The sequence below is a fragment of the Hyalella azteca genome, unplaced genomic scaffold, assembly GCF_000764305.2.
Source record: "Hyalella azteca isolate HAZT.00-mixed unplaced genomic scaffold, Hazt_2.0.2 contig16022, whole genome shotgun sequence".
NCBI lineage: Eukaryota > Metazoa > Arthropoda > Malacostraca > Amphipoda > Hyalellidae > Hyalella > Hyalella azteca.
In genome coordinates, this window is record NW_025945849.1 from 118,349 (window position 1) to 140,090 (window position 21,742).

The following is a 21,742-nucleotide window of genomic DNA, read 5'->3' on the forward strand; positions in this document are numbered from 1 at the left end:
TTATATAATGCGCAACTAAAACACAAGTGAAACTTTAGAAAAAAGGTAACAAATTTGTGTATCTGTCAAAAATTTCAATTGATCGAGTGCGCAATTGAAATACTGACAAGACCGTTAGGACCGAATCGACACTTCAGCGATCTTCCGTGACGCTGTGAAGCATAAAGTTGCTAAGAGAAAAGAAAATTCAAACTGAGATAATTCAATTGCATTTACTTTGAATTGCTTATTATATATTTATTCTAGAAGATCACGAAATTCGTGTTCGAAAATTCCATTATTTGTATAGATTATCATACATCAAATAACAAAGAATATCCTTAGTCCTTAATACTTAACACTTCGCATAGGAATAAATTTTTAGTAAGATTTTATAAAGCTTTTGATAATCTTCAACTTTATTGCTTCTGGCACTTCTGCCTAATTCAAGTAATAGTGTACGTATAAAGCAATTTTCAGGTTCTGCTAGAGCGGATTCATTTAAAGTCCACTAACTTCAAGTCAAAACAAAAACAATGCGCATTCTCTATTGCTATTGCGAATGATTATTGGGAAGAGTACGTTTGCTGTTATTTCAAGTTACTAACTGCACGGTCTGCACCAAACGAAGAAATAATTTCTGTATTCAATTTTTTTCATTGCTGACATCATGAACAGTTCATTGTAAGTCTTTTGTGCGTTGATACGGTCATTTATGCACTCAGAGACCAGAGTCAGGCAGAGACAGTTTTTCCTTAGAGACCAAGAGTTGACTCATGACTGTTGAGACCATACGGTCCATAGTTCATACCTATTCCATAGTCAGGAAGATGTGGCCGCGCGAGATGGAGATGGTTGCAAGGGAATTTATCTTTTCAATCTGCATGATAGGGTGCAGGAAGTGGCTTAATATCTGAAGATCTTTGGCAAATTGGCAATGCATCAGTAGAAAAATGTAACCTTCAGAAGATTTTGCTGACACATCTGGTTTGAAATAGGGTAAACGCACCATATTCAGACACTGAGTGGCTTGTAAATAGTTTGTCATTACTCAGCGTAAATGGCTTTTCATTAAAAATTACCCGGCGATGCATCTTTAAAATGGCCAGCGACGCTTTGGGCTTAAAAATCCATATATTGCCGATGCTGCATCCACCCTCTGCATAGTGGGATCCCGCCATCCTGGTTTTTTGCTTCCACTTGGTTTCTAGGTTTTTCATTAACAAACTGATCCTAATCTAATTTTTTTCAGAATGGTGCGCTGAAAGCAGAAATCAGTCAACAGTTATAGCCAACTTAAGCCAAGAAAGGGAGAACTGCTACGATACTTATGCAATGGAGATTGGAGCCATTTACAGGAGATATGAAAGTAGATTACTGGATGCAACTATTCAGGAATGATTATGATTCACGAATAAATATTACTTACTAAGTTAGTAAAGTTACTATGCTCATAAAATGATGACTAGCTTAGTCAGTTATCACTTATCATTATCAGTAATCCACTCGAGGAGAAACTGGAGATCGGAGTAAGAACAGCGCTTAGCAGTCAACACAGTTCCTGTTACATGAATTAATACGCGCCAGTCGTGGACTATAGATGTAACGTACTATAAACAAAGGACAATAAGGTAGACAACACTTAACGAATTTTGCACGTGTTAAAAGGGTCGAAAGCCTTAAATTCAGTTGCAAGAGTTAAAATATATTATTATTTTTGCTTTCAAAACATACATTTTATTTCCTATGTATATTGATTATCGGCTGCCATTCTGCAACAATATAATGTGTCGATCAATCTAAATAGTCATGGCAACAACTCATTGCTATTTAAATTAAAGACTCATTAAGCAATTCAAGTGTTTTTTTCCTTCCTAATTTTTATTTGTTCACAATTCTCTCATTTAATAATTTTATCACAACGATTGTATCCTTGACTTCAGGTTTGTTTGAAGAACTTCGAAAGGCGATGTAGACCGAATCGACAGTTCTGAGACAAATTTCCACTGAAAATGTTCCACGTATACTTTTTTTTAATCGAAACCAATCTTGACCTAATAAAATGAAGGGTAGTTTTTTTCCATATTATTCAAACTTCGAAGTAGTTCCCTTCGATATTATTTAGCAAATTATGGCTACTTTTTATTCGCAGAAGTGTCGGACCGGTCTTTTTATACTTTTTACCATATGATCATGCACAAGTTTGCCAAATTAATACAACAAGGAGATAATTAACAACTAAATTATGTATTGACGTTATCATTTTTCGTGCATTGTCTTAATTTTTTTATCATTTGATTTCATTCAGCATGTTGAAGCTAATTTTTATTAAAAAAAGCCCGCTTAACAGTTCACACACACGTAAGCGAGAAGCCAATTAGAAACAAAGCTATTTATTGACATCTAAAAAAATATTGAGATATAGCCATTAATTAATTACTATCAGTATATAAAAAATCTGATGATATTATTTAAAAATTTAATAAAACGATGTGATTCTCACAAGAAAAATACTTTCCAAAAATTTTTTTTAAGAGAACTCGATCGTCCAGTTACATCCTCATATTTACTTTAACCCATTAATGCCGAGCGGTTCCATTTGGAACCAGCGAAAAAAAAAATGGATTCATAATAAAATTGTATGGTCAAATCAATATACTAGTGGATGCGTAGGTTTGATACACATCTTGTACATGTTCTGGCAACGTTTGGTTCTGCTGCGCCGACTACTCCCTGCTCAGTTAACATTAAAAGATTGTAAGTACCGGGTGTCAGACAGAAGGGCTTGACACTGTCTCTTATACACATCTAGATGTGTATAAGAGACAGGTGCAATACAGCTCGCCATTGTACCTTTCAACATAAAATTAAGAAATTAAAAGCAAAAAGCGGTAAGTTTTACGAACAAATACGTGTAACTGAGGTCATACTTATTATTAGCGAAAGTTTTCCTGTGCATACCAGTGTCTGTTTAAGGAAGAATGTTGCTTTTATTAATTTATAAATGATCTTGAAGATTAGAGTCTTTTCGCATTCCGTGAGTAAGTTAGGACTTTTTTAGCACTCTAAGACTATTTTGTATTGAAAAACCGCTTGCACGACGACTGCTGTGAGCCAGGCAGTGTTATCTAGACTGTCAGCGTGGGAGGTTGTCTGCCGTGCGCGCGGGGGCTGCGAACAGCGAGCCGCCACTCCTCTAATTTAAGTTCGGCGTTGCCCAAAACTCAAATTACCAAGGTAATTTAAAATTTATATGTAATTGCACCATGCTGTGGAGTGTGGGTAATTCCGACATCCCTCAACTTTTTCCGATATATTAAGCTTGGCCTTAGTTCCACGCATGCGTAGGGGGTTGAAATAGTGATGTCATACTATTGCGCGCCAGATTTCTGTAAAACACTAGGTCAAGCGGGAAAATGTCAAGATCAGCAGAGCAAAAGTCTAAGTCAACTAGTGAGAACACCAGGGTGCAGAAGGTGGAAGCAGCATCGCCAATGCCCAATATAAGGGTTTTCAAGCCCAAAGCGTCGCCAACCATTTTCAAGATGCGTCGCCAGCATGCCAGGTAATTTTTAATGAAAAGCCATTTAAGCTGAGTAATGAAAAACTATTTAAAAGCCACAAACTTATTTACAAGGTTGAATGCACGTGTTACCCCAAATAACAAATTTTACCCTAAAAACAGTCCGATTGTACAGCAAGAGCAAGTGTCAACTGAACATGTGATGATGCAGTCTGACTGCTCTAATGTGACCGTAACTACATTTTCTTTACATTTTTTTGGCGGGAACTCATTGCAACCAATTTCTGTACAAGCTTTACTGCATCCTGATCCACCCAACATACCGGAAAACTTACTCTTTTCTAAATAGTTGGCCAAAGACTGACAAATATAGTAAATGCAAGAATTTCAATCTAAATGTGTCGACAAAATCTTTTGAAGGCGTAAATTTTGATACTGAAGCGTCGCCAAAGATCTCGCAATATTCATCTACTCTCTGCACAGTGGTGAGAACATAAAAACACGTACTATGAAAGTTGATAGTTGACCTTGCTTTACTAAATAGTGATAAACTGTTTGGCTAGAAAGAATATTATGGTTTGAGACTTTTGAATAAGTCTGTGAATATATTAGGAATCCTTTAAGAATACTCGTATTTGCTGATTTTAAGTGGTAAATGAATTAATAGATGATTGATTTAAGAGATAGTTTTACTAAAATCATCTCTTAAATCAATCATCTATTAATTTATTTACGATGCTGCTGCCAGTAGCTGCCACTATACAATGATGTGACATTTTCACAACGTTGCCATGTGTCAATAATCACAGCATATTAATAACCGTAATAACCCCTGCTGCCACTAGTAGCTGCAGCTATGCAATAATGTGATATCTTCTCACAATGCCATGTGTCAATGCTTGTAGGGTATTATTATTATTATACTATTAAAATGTTGACTCCAAAGTGGTACTTGAACATATGTATTATGTACCAAAATGTATTTTCCCAGGATGTAGTGGTATATAATTTAGAGTTGCCAGATGGCCTAAAAAATGGCCAAGTCCACAAACATGAAAAGCCTATATTTTCAATAGATACTTGTATATTTGTGTAGGTTATGGTGTAAAAATTTCATTTTTTTTTAATTTAATCAGGAAGTACTCCTATCATAACTTTTAGCCAGCCTTAATGCAATTAAAAAAAAAACATCTGGCAACCTTGTATTGATGATACTCCAGTACAGAAATGAAATAATAGTATAAGATGAAGCAATCAGAGTCAACATGTTTATAACCATATACAGTTTGACCCCTTCTGCTGCCAATAGCTGCAGCTCTGTGCTGACTCATGGCGTGATCGTATTTTTGTGCCTCACATACAAACTATGGGTATGGTTCACATCCTAACCATACTCAAACTAAAAAACTATACCAACTCAGCACAACCCAACCCAGCAATAGCACAACCATACCCAACCCAACCATACTCAACACAACCATGCTTAACCCAACCATACTCAACCTAACCAAATCATACATACCCCAACCCAGCACAACACAACCATACCCAATCCAACACATCCATACCCAACCCAACCATATACTCATCCATTGCCAACATAACACAACTCAACCTAACCCAATTCAACCAAACACAATCCACTCTGTCCCAATCCAATCAAACTCAACCCAATTTAACAAAATTTTTTGAACCCATCCCAAACCAATTCAACCCAACCTGGGGGCTGAGTTGGTTTGAATTGGATTGATTTGATTTGTTTGTCTTGGATTGAATTGTTTTAAATTGGGTTGAATTTTGTTGTTTGTCTGTAGATAAATATGTTCACTGAATTTCTGCTGCTTCCATCCACAGCTGCAACTGTGCAATGACGCAAGCATATCGTCTCTCCAGGTTTCTATAAACATATGTGTATCAGACTATTAGTGTGTATAAATACATTAAATGAATGACTGCTGCTACCTTCAGCAGTGGAAGCTGCATCTGTAATATGAGACAAGCATATCCTCTCTCCACGTTTCTATAAATGTATGCATATTAGTGTATGGTATATAATTACGTTCCAGGATTGTCTGCAGCTACCTATAGCGGAGGCAGCTGCGGCTGTGCGATGACACAAGTGTATCCACTGTCTATGTGCCTAAGTTGGTACACGAATGTGTGACTGTACACACGTTCAAGGATGATGTCACATCATCATGAGATGCATTGTGATATTGGCCACCATATTTGTTGCATGGGCTAGCTTTTGCCTACATTTTATATCTATGGTGCTCATCTCTTTTTCAAGTTTTAGCTTGAAGATGGGATGCTACTGCGCCGTTATTTGATGCTCCAGTCATTCTCATGACTATAACAGAAAACTAGACAATGGAATGCATTTCTTCAGTTTCCCAGCTGTGAATGCCACATATATAATATCAGTTTATGAATTGTACTGATATACGTATCGTATATCAGTTAACCAGCTGTGAATATTTATGGTACACAATACTTTATATTTACAGGGGCAAAGTCTGTTACGTGCCACTAGATAAGCTATATATATATGTAAGAATATAAAGTAATAATATTCACAGTTGAGATTACATTGTCATGATTCATTATCCTCGTGCACCTTCACCTTGGCAGCAATGACAGTGTTTTTGCAGTTGGCTGGTTTGTGGGTGTATATCTCTTGCACCCATCCATCCATAAATTGCCTGTAAGCTTCAAACGTCATGTATGCCATGAATTCTTGCAAGGTGTATTGGCTGACACCAAACACCAAATAGTCCAGTAAATCACCGTGTGAAACAGGAGGTTCGCTTGTAAAATTTGCACACCACTGCTTTGCCGGCACTTTGTAGGGATCAACATCATTAATGCCCAACAATTTTCTTAAATACCGGTCTCTTGCTGAAGGAAAGAGTTTTTGACAATAGCTTAATCCTCTCTGCCTTGCTCTTTCTTTCTTCATTACCAGCAGTGACAGACTAGTCTTAAATTCCCGATAACCAATTGCGTCACCTTCAAAGTTTGGATAGTCTTGAATGCCATGCCCACCGATGACCGGAAGTCAAAAGGATACTTAACTATTGGTTTAATTTGCAATAGCTTGGGCTGGACGGATTGACAACTCAAAACAAGCTTACTTAATTTTTTTTATAGATAAACGGCATATTGAAACAAAACAAAGCAAAACTAACAATTTACAGAGACGCGACATATGTTCCAAGCGAATTGACAAATTGAATGCCGAGAAAGCTAAAATGCATGGAGAGCAAAATGCGAGGAGAGAGCTAGAGCATGGAGGTATGAGAATAACACACGATCCTACAACAGTAAATAAAAGTAAATACCTACACATGACAAATCATTATAATCACACAAATCGCGATATTTCACCAAGTAATCAAATTCAAATTTCACCACTTATCGCACGCAACTCACCCTAGCATTCGAGTTAAAATCCTAGAAGAAAGGAACCAGTATGCAAATAGGGATCTGCAGCTTATCTGACGGCTACAACCAATTTACCGCCCACATCAGAGCTGGTCCTGCGTAATCGTTGCGGTCAGATAAAGTAATGGGAAATTTGCATTGTACAGGGTGCGGCGCGGGAACTTACTTATTTGAATTGCGCGCCACGTGGCGGCCATTAGTCCTAGGAAGGTGGCGCCATGCGCAATATGGTGCGCGGGCTATGAAGTTTTTCGTCCACTCAGTTCAGTTGCGACCATGCAGTGGTCGAGAGAGGAGCGCGCGTTCGCAGTCTCTGTGTACTTTTCTAGTAACATTTGGCTGTGTATGTTTATAAAACAGTTAATGGCAATGTATATTACTTCCAACTTAATTTCAATATCAGTCATACTGCCATAAATTAGAGAAGCATTTCTAAATCATTGTCACACAAGGTTTATTTTTCCTTACTTATTAGATCCCCTCAGGGGGGACTTCTGACGCGTGTCTTTGCGCGTCAGAAGTCCTGTGGGATTTCGCGTTCCTAGGGGGATTGTTCCTGAGCGCCCCACCGCGGAGCTCGCGGTGTCTGACTGCAGGTCTCAGTTGTGGGGTTAAGTTATTATTTAGGTAGGATTCCTTACATTTCCCTTCTCTGTCTCTCTCGTGCGGGCGGCCGACGTCCCGTATAAGCGACCTCTTGTTCGAGTGTCTTCGTTTCGGTTGCTTTTAACCTGTCCCTCCTTGTCACTTCGTCTCTTTGAGATGCTAACGCTGCTTCTTTCGAGCCAGCTTCAGCGGGCTGGACAATTGAGACCTTCCGTCCCCTTGTGGGTGATGAATAATTGAGACCTTCCACCTCTATGGTGATGTTCATCTTGACTTTCGGTGCGAGATAGCTAAATAGCTGAAGCGCTAGTAAACATTTGGCCACTAAACTAAACTAAACTTACTTATTAGATTGAAAACAAAGTTGAAAAAGTTTTCTTTGGTAACATATTTAGATGATACATTGTTTTATTTTGAAAGAACTAGATTTAAAAAAAAATTAGAAAATTCAGCGCCAGACTCAATTTGATCCAATGATTTTATGTTGCATGTGGTCTTTTTCTGAGTTGTTACTTCAACATTTGTTTGCTGATGCATATTATACACCTGTTACAATTAAATGTATCTATGAAATTATAATAAAAATCACGTTGGTTAATAATTACCTATATTTTTTGTCTGCAGACAAATAAATTTGAATTACTCTGCTATTGAAGCTGCGGTGGAGGCCCACAATGGACTCCTGGAGAAAACGGCTGCAAGGTTAATTCCTCAGCTCTCACGGCTCACTATCAGCTTGTAAGTTTCATCTTTTCTGATTGTCCAAAAAATTGAACATTTTTGACAACAACTTAATTCATATCACTGACATATGCACTGTGACAATAGTTTTCACAGATGTTTTCAGAACCTTCGTGTTCATTACTGGTTATCTTTATATTTATATATTTAATGCAGAAAAACCTGTGAAAAAGTGCGTGGCAATGTTAATTTAGTTTCAAAAGCAATCATGAATGTTCTCTGTACGATTGTCAATGAAAATTTGCAAATTGAATTGTAATAGTATACCGTATTACCTACTAGAATAGCTTTGATTTTGCTTTAATTGTTGGGTTACATTCACCAATATATTAACGTACTCATTATAAATTTAATTTTTGTAAATAAAACCTGATTATGTGAAAATACGCTAATTAATATGCAGCCAGAACTAATAATACTCTGCTTCCTCCCGCCAGTTCCGTGACCCGTCCTTCAATTCAAGAACTGAAATTAGCAGCCTCCGAAGTTTTGGAATCTCTCAGCCTCGCAAGTAAAGAAAACATCAAGGTTGCGACGGTCGCAAATGTTGACTGTAAGATTGTCACTGATTCAAGTAGCTCAAGAGAAGCGGAAATAATAGTCGAATCACTGAGGGTTGATCGTGAGCCCAAAAGGAGCAACACATCCAAGACACTCTCCGTCCAAGACAATGCTTGTCATATGTAAGTGTTTTTTTATAAACTTCATCGCAAGATTGATCATACAAAATTTTTTTAATGTTCTTTTAATAGCAAATTAACGAAGAATTTAAAAACCAGGAAAAATTCTAAGCAAATTCACTATATATTCAAGGTAAGATTCAATGAAATTATCGTAGATTTGCATGACATTTTCTCTGCATGTAAATTAAAAAAAAAAGAAATATTGTTTTCTAGTCAATATAGCCATGCCTATCACATTAGCAATTTGTAGAGATTTATTATTATTTTTTTTTATTTTTAGTCAATTTGAATTCACCTAGACCTGAATTTCAATTTAATTTAATTCATTTTGAACTCGTTTCAAATTTTCTTCATAAAACTTAATAGCAATTGTCCTCGTGCAGAGACTTGAGTGCTCCTGACGTTCGAGAGATACGCACGGCCACCAACTCGTTGCTGGACCGCCTGCATCTTGTGACTGAAACTATCCGTAGATTTGGCCCTGCATGTCCAGCATCAAAGAAGCTCTGTTCCCATCAAATACCATAAATGTATTCTTTTAATTGCAAGTCAAATTCCCTCACTCAGCTTAATTGCACGCAATATGGCGCTCATAGTAACATTTCATTCTTCCGTGATTATAACATTACCTGCAAAAAATTATTAAAGTAAGATTCAGACTTGTTAACATATATATTTGCAAAAATAAATACATTAGGGTCTAGTGAGCTAATTGATATTTTGAACTGCCAATGTATGGGTAAATAAAAGTTCCTATTATTCAATAGATTCAACTAAATCACAAGGTCATATAAAAAATATCAAACCTAAGACAATGCCGAGTGATTCGTCACATCTTCAAAACAATTGTAAGACCAGCTCTGTATTCAGTTGACAAAATTCAAGAATAATGGGCAATAAATAGAGAAAAGAGGAGACCGAAATGAGAGGGACTGAAACCTGAATACGAATTATTTGATATTGTCAATTGATCTGTACTTAGATTTCTTGGTCTCTTTGTTTCAGCGTTTGTCTCGGATTGCCCGTGTTCAAGCAAATGTTGAAACTGGTCTCTATCGTTTTCAATGAAGATTGGGTGAATTTATTTGACCTTTTAATTATTTTTGAAATTCCTGTCAGTGAAAAGACCAAGTAAATCACTCACTTCACAGTAAAAAAAATCCTTCCATAAAAACTGCACTCCAGAGAGAAGCAAGCAAGCTCTCTCTCCATTTCGCAATTAATCGTACTATATTTGGTTGAACCAGCAAACTACGTTATGACAAATATCGTGGCTTCTCCATATTTTTGAAGTTTGTCACCCGCCTGAGATCAAGTGTCTAAAAAATTCTTGCTCAATCCCTTCCTAGAAATTCAAACGCGCTTTCTGTCCGAAGATAAAATGGTATGGCTTATTTCATCACTACTTCCAAATACAGAGCAATCCCCAATGCTCAGATATGAATGCTTATTTCATCACTTATACAATCTCAAAATAGGCATACCAATTCCAATGATCAGATATGGAAGCTTATTTAGGTACAGATAGGAATGTGCATTTCCGATAATTAGATATGAAGGATTATTTCATCACTCACACAATCTCAAAAGGCGCTTACAATCCACAACGATTATATAAGAAAGCTTATTTCATCACTCACACAATCTCAAAATGCGCATGCAATCCCCAATGATCCGATGGAAAGGCTTGGGTGCCTTGAACTTTTTTGAGGCCAACGAGGCCGAAATGGCGGATCACAGCCACGCTAGGGCCCTCTTTGATTTCCTTCTCTTTACTGGCCGGTGAAGCGGATTTGTCACTCCGTCTTAAGTACATTCGGTCGAACCGACAACGAGGTTGGAACTTGGAAGCCATCTGAAAATCAGAAAGTAATAATCTAAAGATAGTTTCTAGCTGAGATGAAGATGTTAACATACAAGGACGTCTGAGTTTAAAAGAAAATGTTCACCACCACTGAAATAATGGCCTTGCGTCTACAGATCTATTAACCGTCATCAATTCCATGCGTTTTTAAGGTCTGGTAGCTTAATTTTCTTGGGAAAAAAATTATTTAAGCTTTAAAATGTTTAAAATGGGAAGAATTCATTAATGGGAAACCATCCCCGGTAAGACAGGCAGATGAAAAGGACATCATTCATCAAGGAAACTTAAGAGGACATCCTCTTACTTTTTTATATTTGACATATTAGATACTATTAAGTATTGTTTGGTAATTCGAAATTAAAATTTTGAAGGACATTTTATTTTTGTTCTTATGACACTTCAAATGGGAATATTTATGCATTATCAAATAAAACGGACTTCTCAACCACTTGAAGGTCGAGATTTTGAAATGACAGATACACAAAAATTTAGCAATATTTATTTAGCTAAAAATTTATAGTTTAAATTCAAATTACGTAATAACAAAATATCATGTCTCTTCAAAACCTTATATTCGTACTAATAAACCTTACTCAATGTGTAATACGCAAAATAAAGAAAAAATATAACTCAGTACTCACTGTAGTGAGTGACAGAGCGCGCATTTTCTCGTCGACGAAAACTTGAGGTCACGGACAGACAGACGGACATGGCGAGCACAATAGTGCATTTTTTTCCATAAATGAGAAAATGCGCTAAAAAGAGAACGAGGTGTAATCCAATCAAGAGATGAAGATAGCTCAGGAGTCAGGTACCAGGCCAGTCGTCATCTACAGAACTTATTCTTCTCACTTGTTTGTTGGTGTTTCTTGTGAGATCCCACGTGTACTGCGCTGCCAAGCGTTTGCCAGTCGCTTCCCAGACGTCGTCAACGCGAGACGGCATCCCGACAGCTGCCAACTGCAACAGGGCAAGCATAAGCTCCTACGGCTAAAAAAAACAGCTGCTTGGGCTTATGCTAGGCATTACTTGGGCTTACACGAGGTATTATTAGGGCATGTATGAGATATTGTTTGGATATGCGTGAGATAATATCTAAAACACAAAATGGAGAAAAAGAAGATGGTAAATAACATCTCTGGTCATCAGTGAACTTTTCTGAAAGAACTATCCATGAATTGTTAGACAATACTTTTGAATTTTTTTGAGCAAACGAGAGCCACATTCTTGAGTTGAATATTCAATTTAAATAAGTGCATTAGTTGTACAATAATGATTTCACTTGTTTGTGATGTAAAAAATAATTTATGGGTACGTGCCACGCAAGAGAGATGCAGTTGATATAACGAGATTGGTTTTGAAACATGCTTTCCTTGCTCCTGAGGCACGTAGCGAGGCTGGTCCGCTCACATTAGTAAAGTTTCATTGCATGAATAGGATTCAGACACAGGAAAAAATTATTTCATGTAGAGTGTGGATTTTGCTATAGAACATCACATGCGAACACTTGCATTTGTTTCTGTATAAGATGGTTCAACATTGCGCATGTGCACACAGAGAACTCATTAAGCTGCTTATATTAAAAACAGCGGCAAGGCTCTGCTGCAGAGCTTCCGCTCTCTTGAATTTATGAACTAGCAACGGGTAGGAAAACCTAATTAAAAAAGTTGAATATAATAATACCAAAAAATAATATAAATTAAAATGTAATAAAAAATAGAAAATAAAAGAGTAAGTGGTTCAACTGAAGTCGATTAAGCACTGGAACAAGTATAATGTATTTTCACATGACAGGTTGTATGCATACCCATTCTTCTGAGATGCAGGTCACCACAAAAGACAACTTTGGATTTACTCATATTGAACACCGTAATCTTGCATACTAAAATATAATGTAGGTGTGTATTTGATAGGCAGTCTGACATACTTCTTTATCTCTGAGATTGAGGTCACCACCAAAGATAACGTTGAATTTACTGGGAGCGCAAGTCACGCGGTCAAAGGCCATATTGAGTTGCTTCTTGCGTTCCTCAGAGTGCTCTGCCATACTCTCTAGGTGGCTCGTCATCAGCCGCAAGTTGCAGGCGCCAATGTGTGCCTACAGGAGCAAGAAACAAGTTGTTTGCATTTGATTTCTTCTAGCTAGGATCTGCCTCATTCATGTTTTTTCAAGCACGTGCTATAGAGAAAAATACAATTATGCAGACTAATATTAATACTTGCTACTTCACAATTTGCATTCAGTGAACATCAACTTGTACACCATTTATTGAAAAAAGAATTAAAAAAAAAACTGGGGTAATTGTAGGCAGTTTTGTCTGTAGCATAATTACTACACAAAAGCTATGATTTAGAACTATGTCTCGATGTTATTACTGAACAACTCACATCTACAACCAGCAAGTTTCTGCTCATTACAGTACTGGGAAAAGAAACCAATTCATGTCCGTCGAAGTAGACAGTTGTGCGCAGCAGCAGCATGGTTGTGAAGTATCCTTCTGAGCCGGCAGCAATAAACATGTATTGAGGCAAGCGTTCCTCCATGTAGCTGTATGTCACTGGCACCACCTCTTGCAGGAACACTACATCAGGTCGCTCTCTGCAAAATGCATTGGTTGTTCTCAAATACATCATGATGTGATCTAATTTATGAAAAAATTCTTATATCCCGAAACATATTTCAAAGACATTTGAAATACAAAACTAAATCCAGAAATACTGCCGGGTATTGAAGAAAAATAAATTTTTGGCAAAAAAATATAACCTAGAGAGATGTTATACCTAGATATGTTTATTAAACATCATTCACATCTAAATTCAAATTAAAACACTGATGTTCTGGCTTTGGCTGGTGTGTTGTTAAGCAAATAAAACCAATTCAGTTAATAAATATTTGCTGTATATGCGTAGTATATTATTGGTATATTGGTGATATATGGTACTACTTAAAATATCAGAATTTTCTAATAGAAGGAAAAAAAATTAAATCCCAATCATATGGTTTAAAAGACAAATAACATTCAGAATAGACAGAATGTCAGATCTACAGCAGCTGGCAAACATAATACACAGACCTAATGTGATGCCTAATAATGATTTTGAACTTGCTCAGCACTGGTTTTGAAGACTTTATTCATTCACTAGACTGAACTTTCCAATTTTCCTTTTGATCATTTAGATAATAGCCTTTAATCCTTACATTGAAAACCTAATGCAATGATGGAAATGATGGCAACATGATTTTTTAACTGAATTACAGACACTTACCCAGTAATCATGAAGAAAACCGCCTTTGTTTTTTTTTATTAAAGTTAACACCAGTGTCTTCTGTCTCAATGGTTTTGACAACTGCCAAGATTTTTGTAATTAAATTTAGTTACTTACTCTTCGATGGTTTTGATGACTGCTTTTGTCCTCTTCTTAAGACAACTTGGTTCTAAGCCATCAATATTCCAAGAGATGATAGAAAATTTTGATGGGGCAACCGTTGATACCTGCAAATAGGGCTCAACGATGAAATTTATGTAATTTAATTTAAATTTATCAAATTATATATGTATATGAGCCACTCAATTTATGAGAATTAATAGAAGTGATCTTGATTAAATTATAATAATAATGATGATCTCAAAAAAGACTGCTACGGTATTGTCACCAAGCAAAACAACAGAAATTTTTTTCCACAGCAAAGATATACTACAACAAATCATGAGGCTCAAGTTAACATGTATTTTACCAACAAGTAAAAAATTGTTTCAAATATGTACTATAGCCTAAAGTTAATAACAGTATATACAGCTATTAGAAACACAAAATTTGTGAATCACCAAGCAGAATGTTTTCCTTATTTATATTTTAATACTACATCACTTGAACTTATGTTCTCTAATAAAATGTAGGTAGTCATTTGAACATGAGATGGCATTACAACACATTTATCATTGCAGTTTTTAGTTTGGACTTTAATAAAGAGTTCATATATATGAAACATTTGTATAGGTATTGTTTCACCTGTACACCCTCCAAAGCTTCCACCATTTTAGAGTCAAAAGTGACCACCAGCTCATTTTCTTCTCCATCTTGCAGAACTTTCACTCCTCCTTTTTTACTTTCAAAAAATGCATTCACTGATCTCTGGAAAGAAACTGATGTCACTCAGAGTCTGACAGGCTCCAACATGAAAAATTTGATGAAGCAGCTGAAAATTTGTCCAAATATCTCCCACCAATTACGGTTGTAAATTATCTTAAAAGAACATATGGCCAAAATAATTTAAAAAAGGCTTGCCATTAAAATACAAATTTCTAGGCTTCAGCAAGAATTTATAAATAAGGATGGGCACATGTGTGACCACACACATAATTCATTACCATAGTAAACTTTATATTACCGTCAACCGGGGCTACTCGGGACGGTTTTGAGCGTTTTTTGTTAATAACTTCTTAAGATGAAACATTTCATAAACAAGTTTAGGCTCATTTTATAGCTCTTTACGAGGGCTATCGAATGGCATCTTCAAAAAAATTCCATATGCTATTCGTAAGGTGCCAGAAGCAAAAAAAAAGAGTGTCCCGAGTAGCCCCGTCGAACGGGGCTACTCGGGACACTGGGAATAAAACTTCATTTTAAAAACACACATAATTCATTACCATAGTAAACTTTATATTACACAAATACATTTATGTTGATGAAATTCACAATTAAAGAAGAGGAAACCTAAAAATTAGTTTGGCTTCAATTACTGATTTTCCATTCCAAATTTGGTGATGTTTATAGATTGATAATGAAAATTTCACAGCCACCTTTTGCATGCCAATTTACTACCAGTCCTTATTCCTCATGGTGGCAGCTCAATAAGCTTTCATCAAAACAGTAAAAATTGAGATAGATGAAATGTTAGCATGATCTACTTGAGTAAAAACCAAAGCTATAAGTACTTAAAAATAAATACAAATTATCAAGTAATCAAAAGTTCTTACCTCCAAGTCCCATTGTCTGTCCTGCAGGAAGAACTGTGCCAATGCTGTGTCTGTGCCAGTCACTTGGGCAAACTGTTCTGTTAGAGCCTGGAATTATATATTGTTCATTAGAAAATTATATTGAGGGCAAAACAATGATAATACCTATTGGCAATGAGCATAAATTTGAAAATTGAGAGCTGAATGAGACAATAAGAAATTTTTAGCTTTCACATTATAAAGTAATAGCAGTTTCTTAAAGTTATTCAAAATTCGAATAGAAAATATAGTTCACAGGAAACAGACCTGACAAGTCTCTCTGCTGGGGATATGGCTGTCATCCTCATTCTCGTCTGACACAGAAAGAGTTGAATTCCCAGAAGAAGTGTGCTGATTTGCCCTGTGACTTAATGGTATGTCATCATCATCATCATTGTCATCATCAAGATCAATGATAGATTTATCCTTGGTATTACTCATTTTTGACAGTGCTGACTGCCTAGTCAACAATCAACAAATTCTTGACCTGATTCTATTTTAAAAATGCTATTTATTTCACATAAAAATGTGATCTGTATGTAGAAATTGGTGATAGATACAACAAGAAAGCAACAATATAAGACATGATTTTGGCACTCAGATTTATTAACTTGAATTTAGCAACATTTATGAAATTTGGTAATAAAAATGGGATTTTTCAGAGTATTTGAAACCATATTAGTATACCTATATGTTAAAATGAGAACTAGAGCATTAAAAAATAATGCAAGACCAATTTGAGCACTCTACAAAAAAAATTACTTCAATGATATGACTCTATTCCATTACCTAAAATGCAAGCAGCAAGCCCATGTCAATGATGATGTCATGTGTATCACCTAAAGGATAGTTGATAATGCCTAGCCTAATAATGGTGCTCAATATATGTTCAATAATAATTCAGCTATCTCCATTAATCAAAACATGTCAGTGGAGAAACAGAAATAAGATCCAGTTCCAGATCTGATGGAGAATTAAAACACAGGAGATTGGCACCACTACCACCAATCCCACTATGGAACAAGAAGGATTCATGTCAAATGAATTGTCACCAAAAGTGGAATATAATTGAAGTTTCAACAGCATGTTTTGAGATTCATTATCATTATTTTAATTATGCTATGTAAATTGCAAATGCATTTCACTACATCTTTGCACCAAATTCCAGGTTCTGATCTAATGCTAATGCCACAGCATTCTTCATACCCACACATTTCACCACACAACCATTCATGTTGCAAATCTGCTTCATTATTGAGCAATGAGCAACCACCCAGTCCACCATTGTTAGCCAGTGAGACATTCTGGCACTGGCAGGAGCCACATCAAATGGCTGATTTTCAATAATTGCAGGGGAAAATAGGCCATTCTTCAAATTTTTTACAGATTAAATTTGGAAACTGCCACATGAAGAAGTGAAAGTAACCTGATTCATGGAAGTTTCTGCTCAATTCACAGGTGGTTTCTGCCAAATTTTCCAGTTAGGGATTAGGGTCAGTGAGGCTGGGTCACAGAGGTGAGACTCTGTAAAACTGTCATGACTCTGTTTCTTATGAAGTTATGAGTTAAACTAGATTTGAGGAATAACTATTCTACCAATAAAGTACCATCAATAAATAATTCCTATACAAACAGTTATTCACTATTTGGTAGAGCAAGGTCAACTGTCAAATTTGACACATTTTTCGATGATTTCACTGGGTAGCGTGCATTGTCTCTCTTTGGATCTCAATATTTTCCCGCTAGATGGCAAGACCTAGTGTTTTGGCAGTAGTTTGACACGCAAATGTATGACGTCACCATTTCAACCATCAACGAACGCATGGAACTAAAACAAAGCTTAATATAAAGGAAAAACTAGAGAGGTGACGGAATTACCCACGATGATGGAATATACCGCGTTTACCCTAGTCTAAGGTGAGGAGTAAGGACTGTCAGAGTCAAAGACTCAGAGACAGAGTTAACCATGTCCATGGGTACCTACATATAGTCTCTTAACATTAAAATTGTTGTAATTTCATTCTTTCTTTAACAATATCTCAGACTTGCTGACTTGGTATCTCTCACAAAACTTATACTACATTGTTGATTGTACGTAGGTAGAAGTTTGAACCCAAAAATCATTTACCTACTCTGAAATCGGAATAATCTCAAGAGTCACAGTCATAGAAAAGATTATAGCTACATGATAAATCACTAAAATCACCATCATTGCAATTCAGTGAATTCGCTAATTTGCAGAGCAATTCAGAAGGCCCAGAGTACCTAAGAGTTTGTATATCAAAATCATCGGAATAAGAACCTAATCGCTTTGCTATACAATACACGCATTCCAGATTCCAGTCATTCCACCAAGTCAAAATTTGCTCACGCTATCGCCTATCGGTATCGCACAGCCTGTTCGTGCAAGTTTCCCGTGTGCAGGTAAAGGGATGAGTCGTATGACTGGGCCCTGGGGTAGACAGGACACTGAGGACATACTCATGCCTCATGGTTGAACAATGAAATGGGACAGCACACAGCAGACCTGTTGCATCACGTATTAACGCATGCAAATCCAATGATTCATGATTTTGACGTGACGATCTGAACTTCTGAAGGCCGGTCTCCAAGCTCAGTTTAACACAACGATTTGACAGCGCAGTTCTAATCGTTGCAGATTAAACGTTACGTGTGGACGGGATTCCACTGGAAAACTGCGCAGGTTTGAAGCCGGCGCGAAGATTGCACAGTTGCAGCCATGGTTGAACTAGTATAAGGTTGACCCATGAAAATCTCATTTTTGCGGATGTAGTCATTTTTGCGGATGTAGTGTGTTGCTCGCCTGTGACGTCACTGAGATCAGTAAAGGTAAAGGTGTGGAAAAGCTCATTTTTGCGGATGTAGTGTGTTGCTTGCCTGTGACGTCACTGAGATCAGTGGCGTCACAGACGAACTACGCACTACATCCGCAAAAATGAGCTTTTCATGGGTCAACCTTATACTAGTTAATCAATCACCGAAATGCGATCAAACCAGTCAACCAATCCATCATGGGAATGACGGGTTTGCTTCCGTTTCTTGAACTCAGTGACGTAACAAGAAAGCTGAACTGAAAGGCGGAACTTCTCTTGGGTCAGCCTTATATAGTTCAAACTATATTTGAGCCTATATAAGGGTCAGCCTTAGCGATATTTGTAATTTGAGCTACAGAGTATATAAGTCTTAGTATATAAGTCTTAGCATAGATTTCGATGAACTGCGCGGACAAGTCGGAACGTTTAGGTAGACGGTAGCACCGTTACCGGATTCAATTTGTGCCCAGTTTCACTTACCAGTTAACGAAGTAAACCTGGCGCTTGTTTCGATATAATTGTTGTATATTCTAGGACCTAGGTCTTGCAACTTCTGCCAGTTGCCAAAAATCTCAAAGTTGCTGTTAGTCTTTCGTGTAATAATATTGATGTTTTCATAACAGTATTTGCTTCTATTTTAGGGGGTGTCACTAATTCCAATAAATATGTATGTGTCTACACTCTACATCCATCCTACTGATTCCGCCAGTCATGAGGTTCATCATGTAATTCGCGCAGTAATGTGATATGAGGAAAAATACTGCGTTTTCAAAAGTCACTTCGCGACCACTTTGAATGCCGGTTATTTCTGTTCTCTTCCAATTTTTTTTAACAAGGCACAATGCCAAAATTGACCAAAGTACTACCTCCTTAGTGGCGAGATCGCACAAAACTGAGCAAACTACACAGATATGTCAGCACCGTGTGGAAGCTCTAAAAATTGCAACGATATCATTCAGACTTGAGACTGAGCAGATAAATTGTTGTGTAAAACTGAGCGTATGGCCTTGGGACCTAAATGCAAATGGTCAATGAAGAACTGCTGGCCGCCTTGAAACTCGGAATCGTATTTGTAAGTGGCTTTTTGTTGTATCGAGGTCAGAATTGAAACAAATGTACGTGTACGTACGTTTATGCCCACCCAAGCATTTGCTACAATGCATAAACGATAATGGTATTTTTGCGTTAAACAAGGAGGCGGCAAAATGAGCTTGGGGGAAAAAGACAAAAGAAAACAAGGTATGTATCTAAAAAATGAGGCTGATAGTTTTCGTAGGCACGTTTTGTGTAGAAATTTATTGGTTTTCTTTCAATTGATGTTATAAGCTTAAAATTTTTGGAACCTGCAGTGTATGGCAATAACCTCGTCAGTAGCAATAAAGTCGCCGCCCATCAATAGAAACGATCTATATTACTGTTACAGACAAAACTGAACCTCTTCTGTCAACAGTAGTTTGAATAAGCAGCTCTATATTAACCATTATCATGTGGTTATCGAACCCTTCAAATCGTAATTTTGACCATTATTCTAACCTGTATCAAACCCTTCGGCTCGTAATTCTAACGAGCGGTGATGTAATTGCAATTTCTACAGAGTGGCGACTCGGGTGCCCTTGGCGGTAAATTGATTAGTAAATAATATGTGGTTAGCGATGGCAATTGTACAATGAAAGTAATACAGCGCATCCACTTTTTTCTCTGATGATAAGTTAAAGGGCCAAAAAAACATTAATTAACGCCTCACAATTCTGTTCTATGATGCGAAAGCAAACACGCTGCTCATTTTTAGATATAAATGAAAATAATGAATAATAAAAGTTCGATGCTTGCTTATTTTTAGATCTAACTCAGTAACTGTTTTCCCCTTTACGATATGTCATTTCATAATCCATTTCATCACTTTAGCGCAATTATATGTCAGTATAACATATCCACGACAATTTTGGCTATTTATATATAGCGACCTCCAAACGTCATACAAGTGAACACAACAAATTTACACAACTAATATTTATATTAATTTTCAAAAGAATTTTTATGCACTCACTCGTTCCTGTTTAGTGCCTTTTAAAAAATTGCGTTGTCTTCTAAATAATCCCATTCATTTGTAAACTCAAGTAAAAATTACATCCTACTCAGAGTTCTGCTGTGGTGTGACTAACCCAAAACTACCAAACATGGGTCTGCTCTAGCAGGCCTGAGAGTCTTCCTTTAATGTACATATATGCTTTATCGATGTACACGTCATCTTTTTGTTGGTCTGATAAAGTCTCATAGTGTTTTACGATAAGGTTTTTATTACCTGGATGTGTTAGCATAGTTAAAATAATGCAGTCTCACGCAGTTGTACAATAATTTGTTTTACTCTCTCGCCTTTTTCGTACTGAAGTGTGAAACAGTTATTTCACATTCCCGTTCAGTACAACATAATTGGGATATTCTTTAAAATTGATTTTAAGACTTCGGATATGAAGAGATCGCACCGCCCAGTCTGAACACAACTTGATTTTTATCTGAGTTTTTTTCTCGTGCCTCTAGTTTCACAGTTTAATTTCTAGAACACTTTCACTAGCCGGTGGTTTTTGTGTAAAAGAAGAGACAAAAGAATTAGTTACAGGGGCATCTTCATATGGTGTTTACCATGCTGCAGCGCAGCAGGTATTGTTCCAGCCGACGAATTACTGATATGCTTATTTTCTGAGGGATATCTCCTTCACCAGGAGCTGATACAAGGTTCGAAGGAAGTGAAAGATTTTCCAAGTTTGTGCGAAACTCTCTGGTTTGAGTTCAGTGAACACTGCAAGATGACATGACTAATATTGTCCCCCGTATTGCACGTAGGGCATATACAAGAATTAGACAAATTGAAACGTGCCTATAGTTGATCCTCACGCCAGCATGGCCAAGTCGAAGGAAAGCCACAGCGCATTCCGTAGAGCGTGGGAAAGATCCATTAACCACATATAAATAAACGCTGAAACCGCTATGTTTTTTATTTCTTTCTCTTAGTTAATGGAAGACTCCAATGTCATACGTGACATTGCGCTAGCGTTTTCAAACAAAATTAAAAG

At 36.8% G+C, this 21,742-nt stretch overlaps 2 protein-coding genes across 3 annotated transcripts; one reads left to right on the top strand and one right to left on the bottom strand.

Moving 5' to 3' along the window:
- Positions 1-500: 500 nt before the first annotated feature.
- On the top strand, positions 501-9,657 carry LOC108674102. 2 transcript variants are annotated; one of them, XM_047884709.1, is made up of 5 exons: positions 501-663; positions 8,177-8,290; positions 8,731-8,976; positions 9,360-9,514; positions 9,545-9,657. In XM_047884709.1, the coding sequence occupies exons 1-4, from the start codon at positions 650-652 to the stop codon at positions 9,502-9,504; spliced, it is 519 nt and encodes a 172-aa protein (XP_047740665.1). In that variant the 5' UTR covers positions 501-649; the 3' UTR covers positions 9,505-9,514; positions 9,545-9,657. The 2 variants fall into 2 exon arrangements, with proteins under 2 accessions (XP_047740665.1, XP_018017498.1); XM_018162009.2 differs by lacking the exon at positions 9,545-9,657 and having other exon boundaries at positions 9,360-9,518.
- Positions 9,658-9,753: 96 nt separating this feature from the next.
- LOC108674081 (tyrosyl-DNA phosphodiesterase 2-like) lies at positions 9,754-16,405 on the bottom strand. The gene is made up of 8 exons (XM_018161987.2): positions 16,105-16,405; positions 15,820-15,906; positions 14,852-14,974; positions 14,225-14,334; positions 13,229-13,439; positions 12,768-12,938; positions 11,693-11,800; positions 9,754-10,831 (listed from the first exon to the last, which is right to left on the bottom strand). Exons 1-8 carry the CDS (start codon positions 16,276-16,278, stop codon positions 10,613-10,615), a joined length of 1,203 nt encoding a protein of 400 aa, XP_018017476.1. The 5' UTR covers positions 16,279-16,405; the 3' UTR covers positions 9,754-10,612.
- Positions 16,406-21,742: the final 5,337 nt, after the last annotated feature.

Coding starts and splice junctions, on each gene's coding strand:
- LOC108674102 (XM_047884709.1), top strand. Junction 8,291..8,730: donor TCACGGCTCACTATCAGCTT/GTAAGTTTCATC, acceptor TCCTCCCGCCAG/TTCCGTGACCCGTCCTTCAA. Junction 8,977..9,359: donor CAAGACAATGCTTGTCATAT/GTAAGTGTTTTT, acceptor GTCCTCGTGCAG/AGACTTGAGTGCTCCTGACG.
- LOC108674081 (XM_018161987.2), bottom strand. CDS start 16,278: ATGAGTAATACCAAGGATAAATCTATCATTGATCTTGATGATGACAAT. Junction 14,335..14,851: donor AAGCTTTGGAGGGTGTACAG/GTGAAACAATAC, acceptor CCCTATTTGCAG/GTATCAACGGTTGCCCCATC. Junction 13,440..14,224: donor GTCATCAAAACCATCGAAGA/GTAAGTAACTAA, acceptor TGCATTTTGCAG/AGAGCGACCTGATGTAGTGT.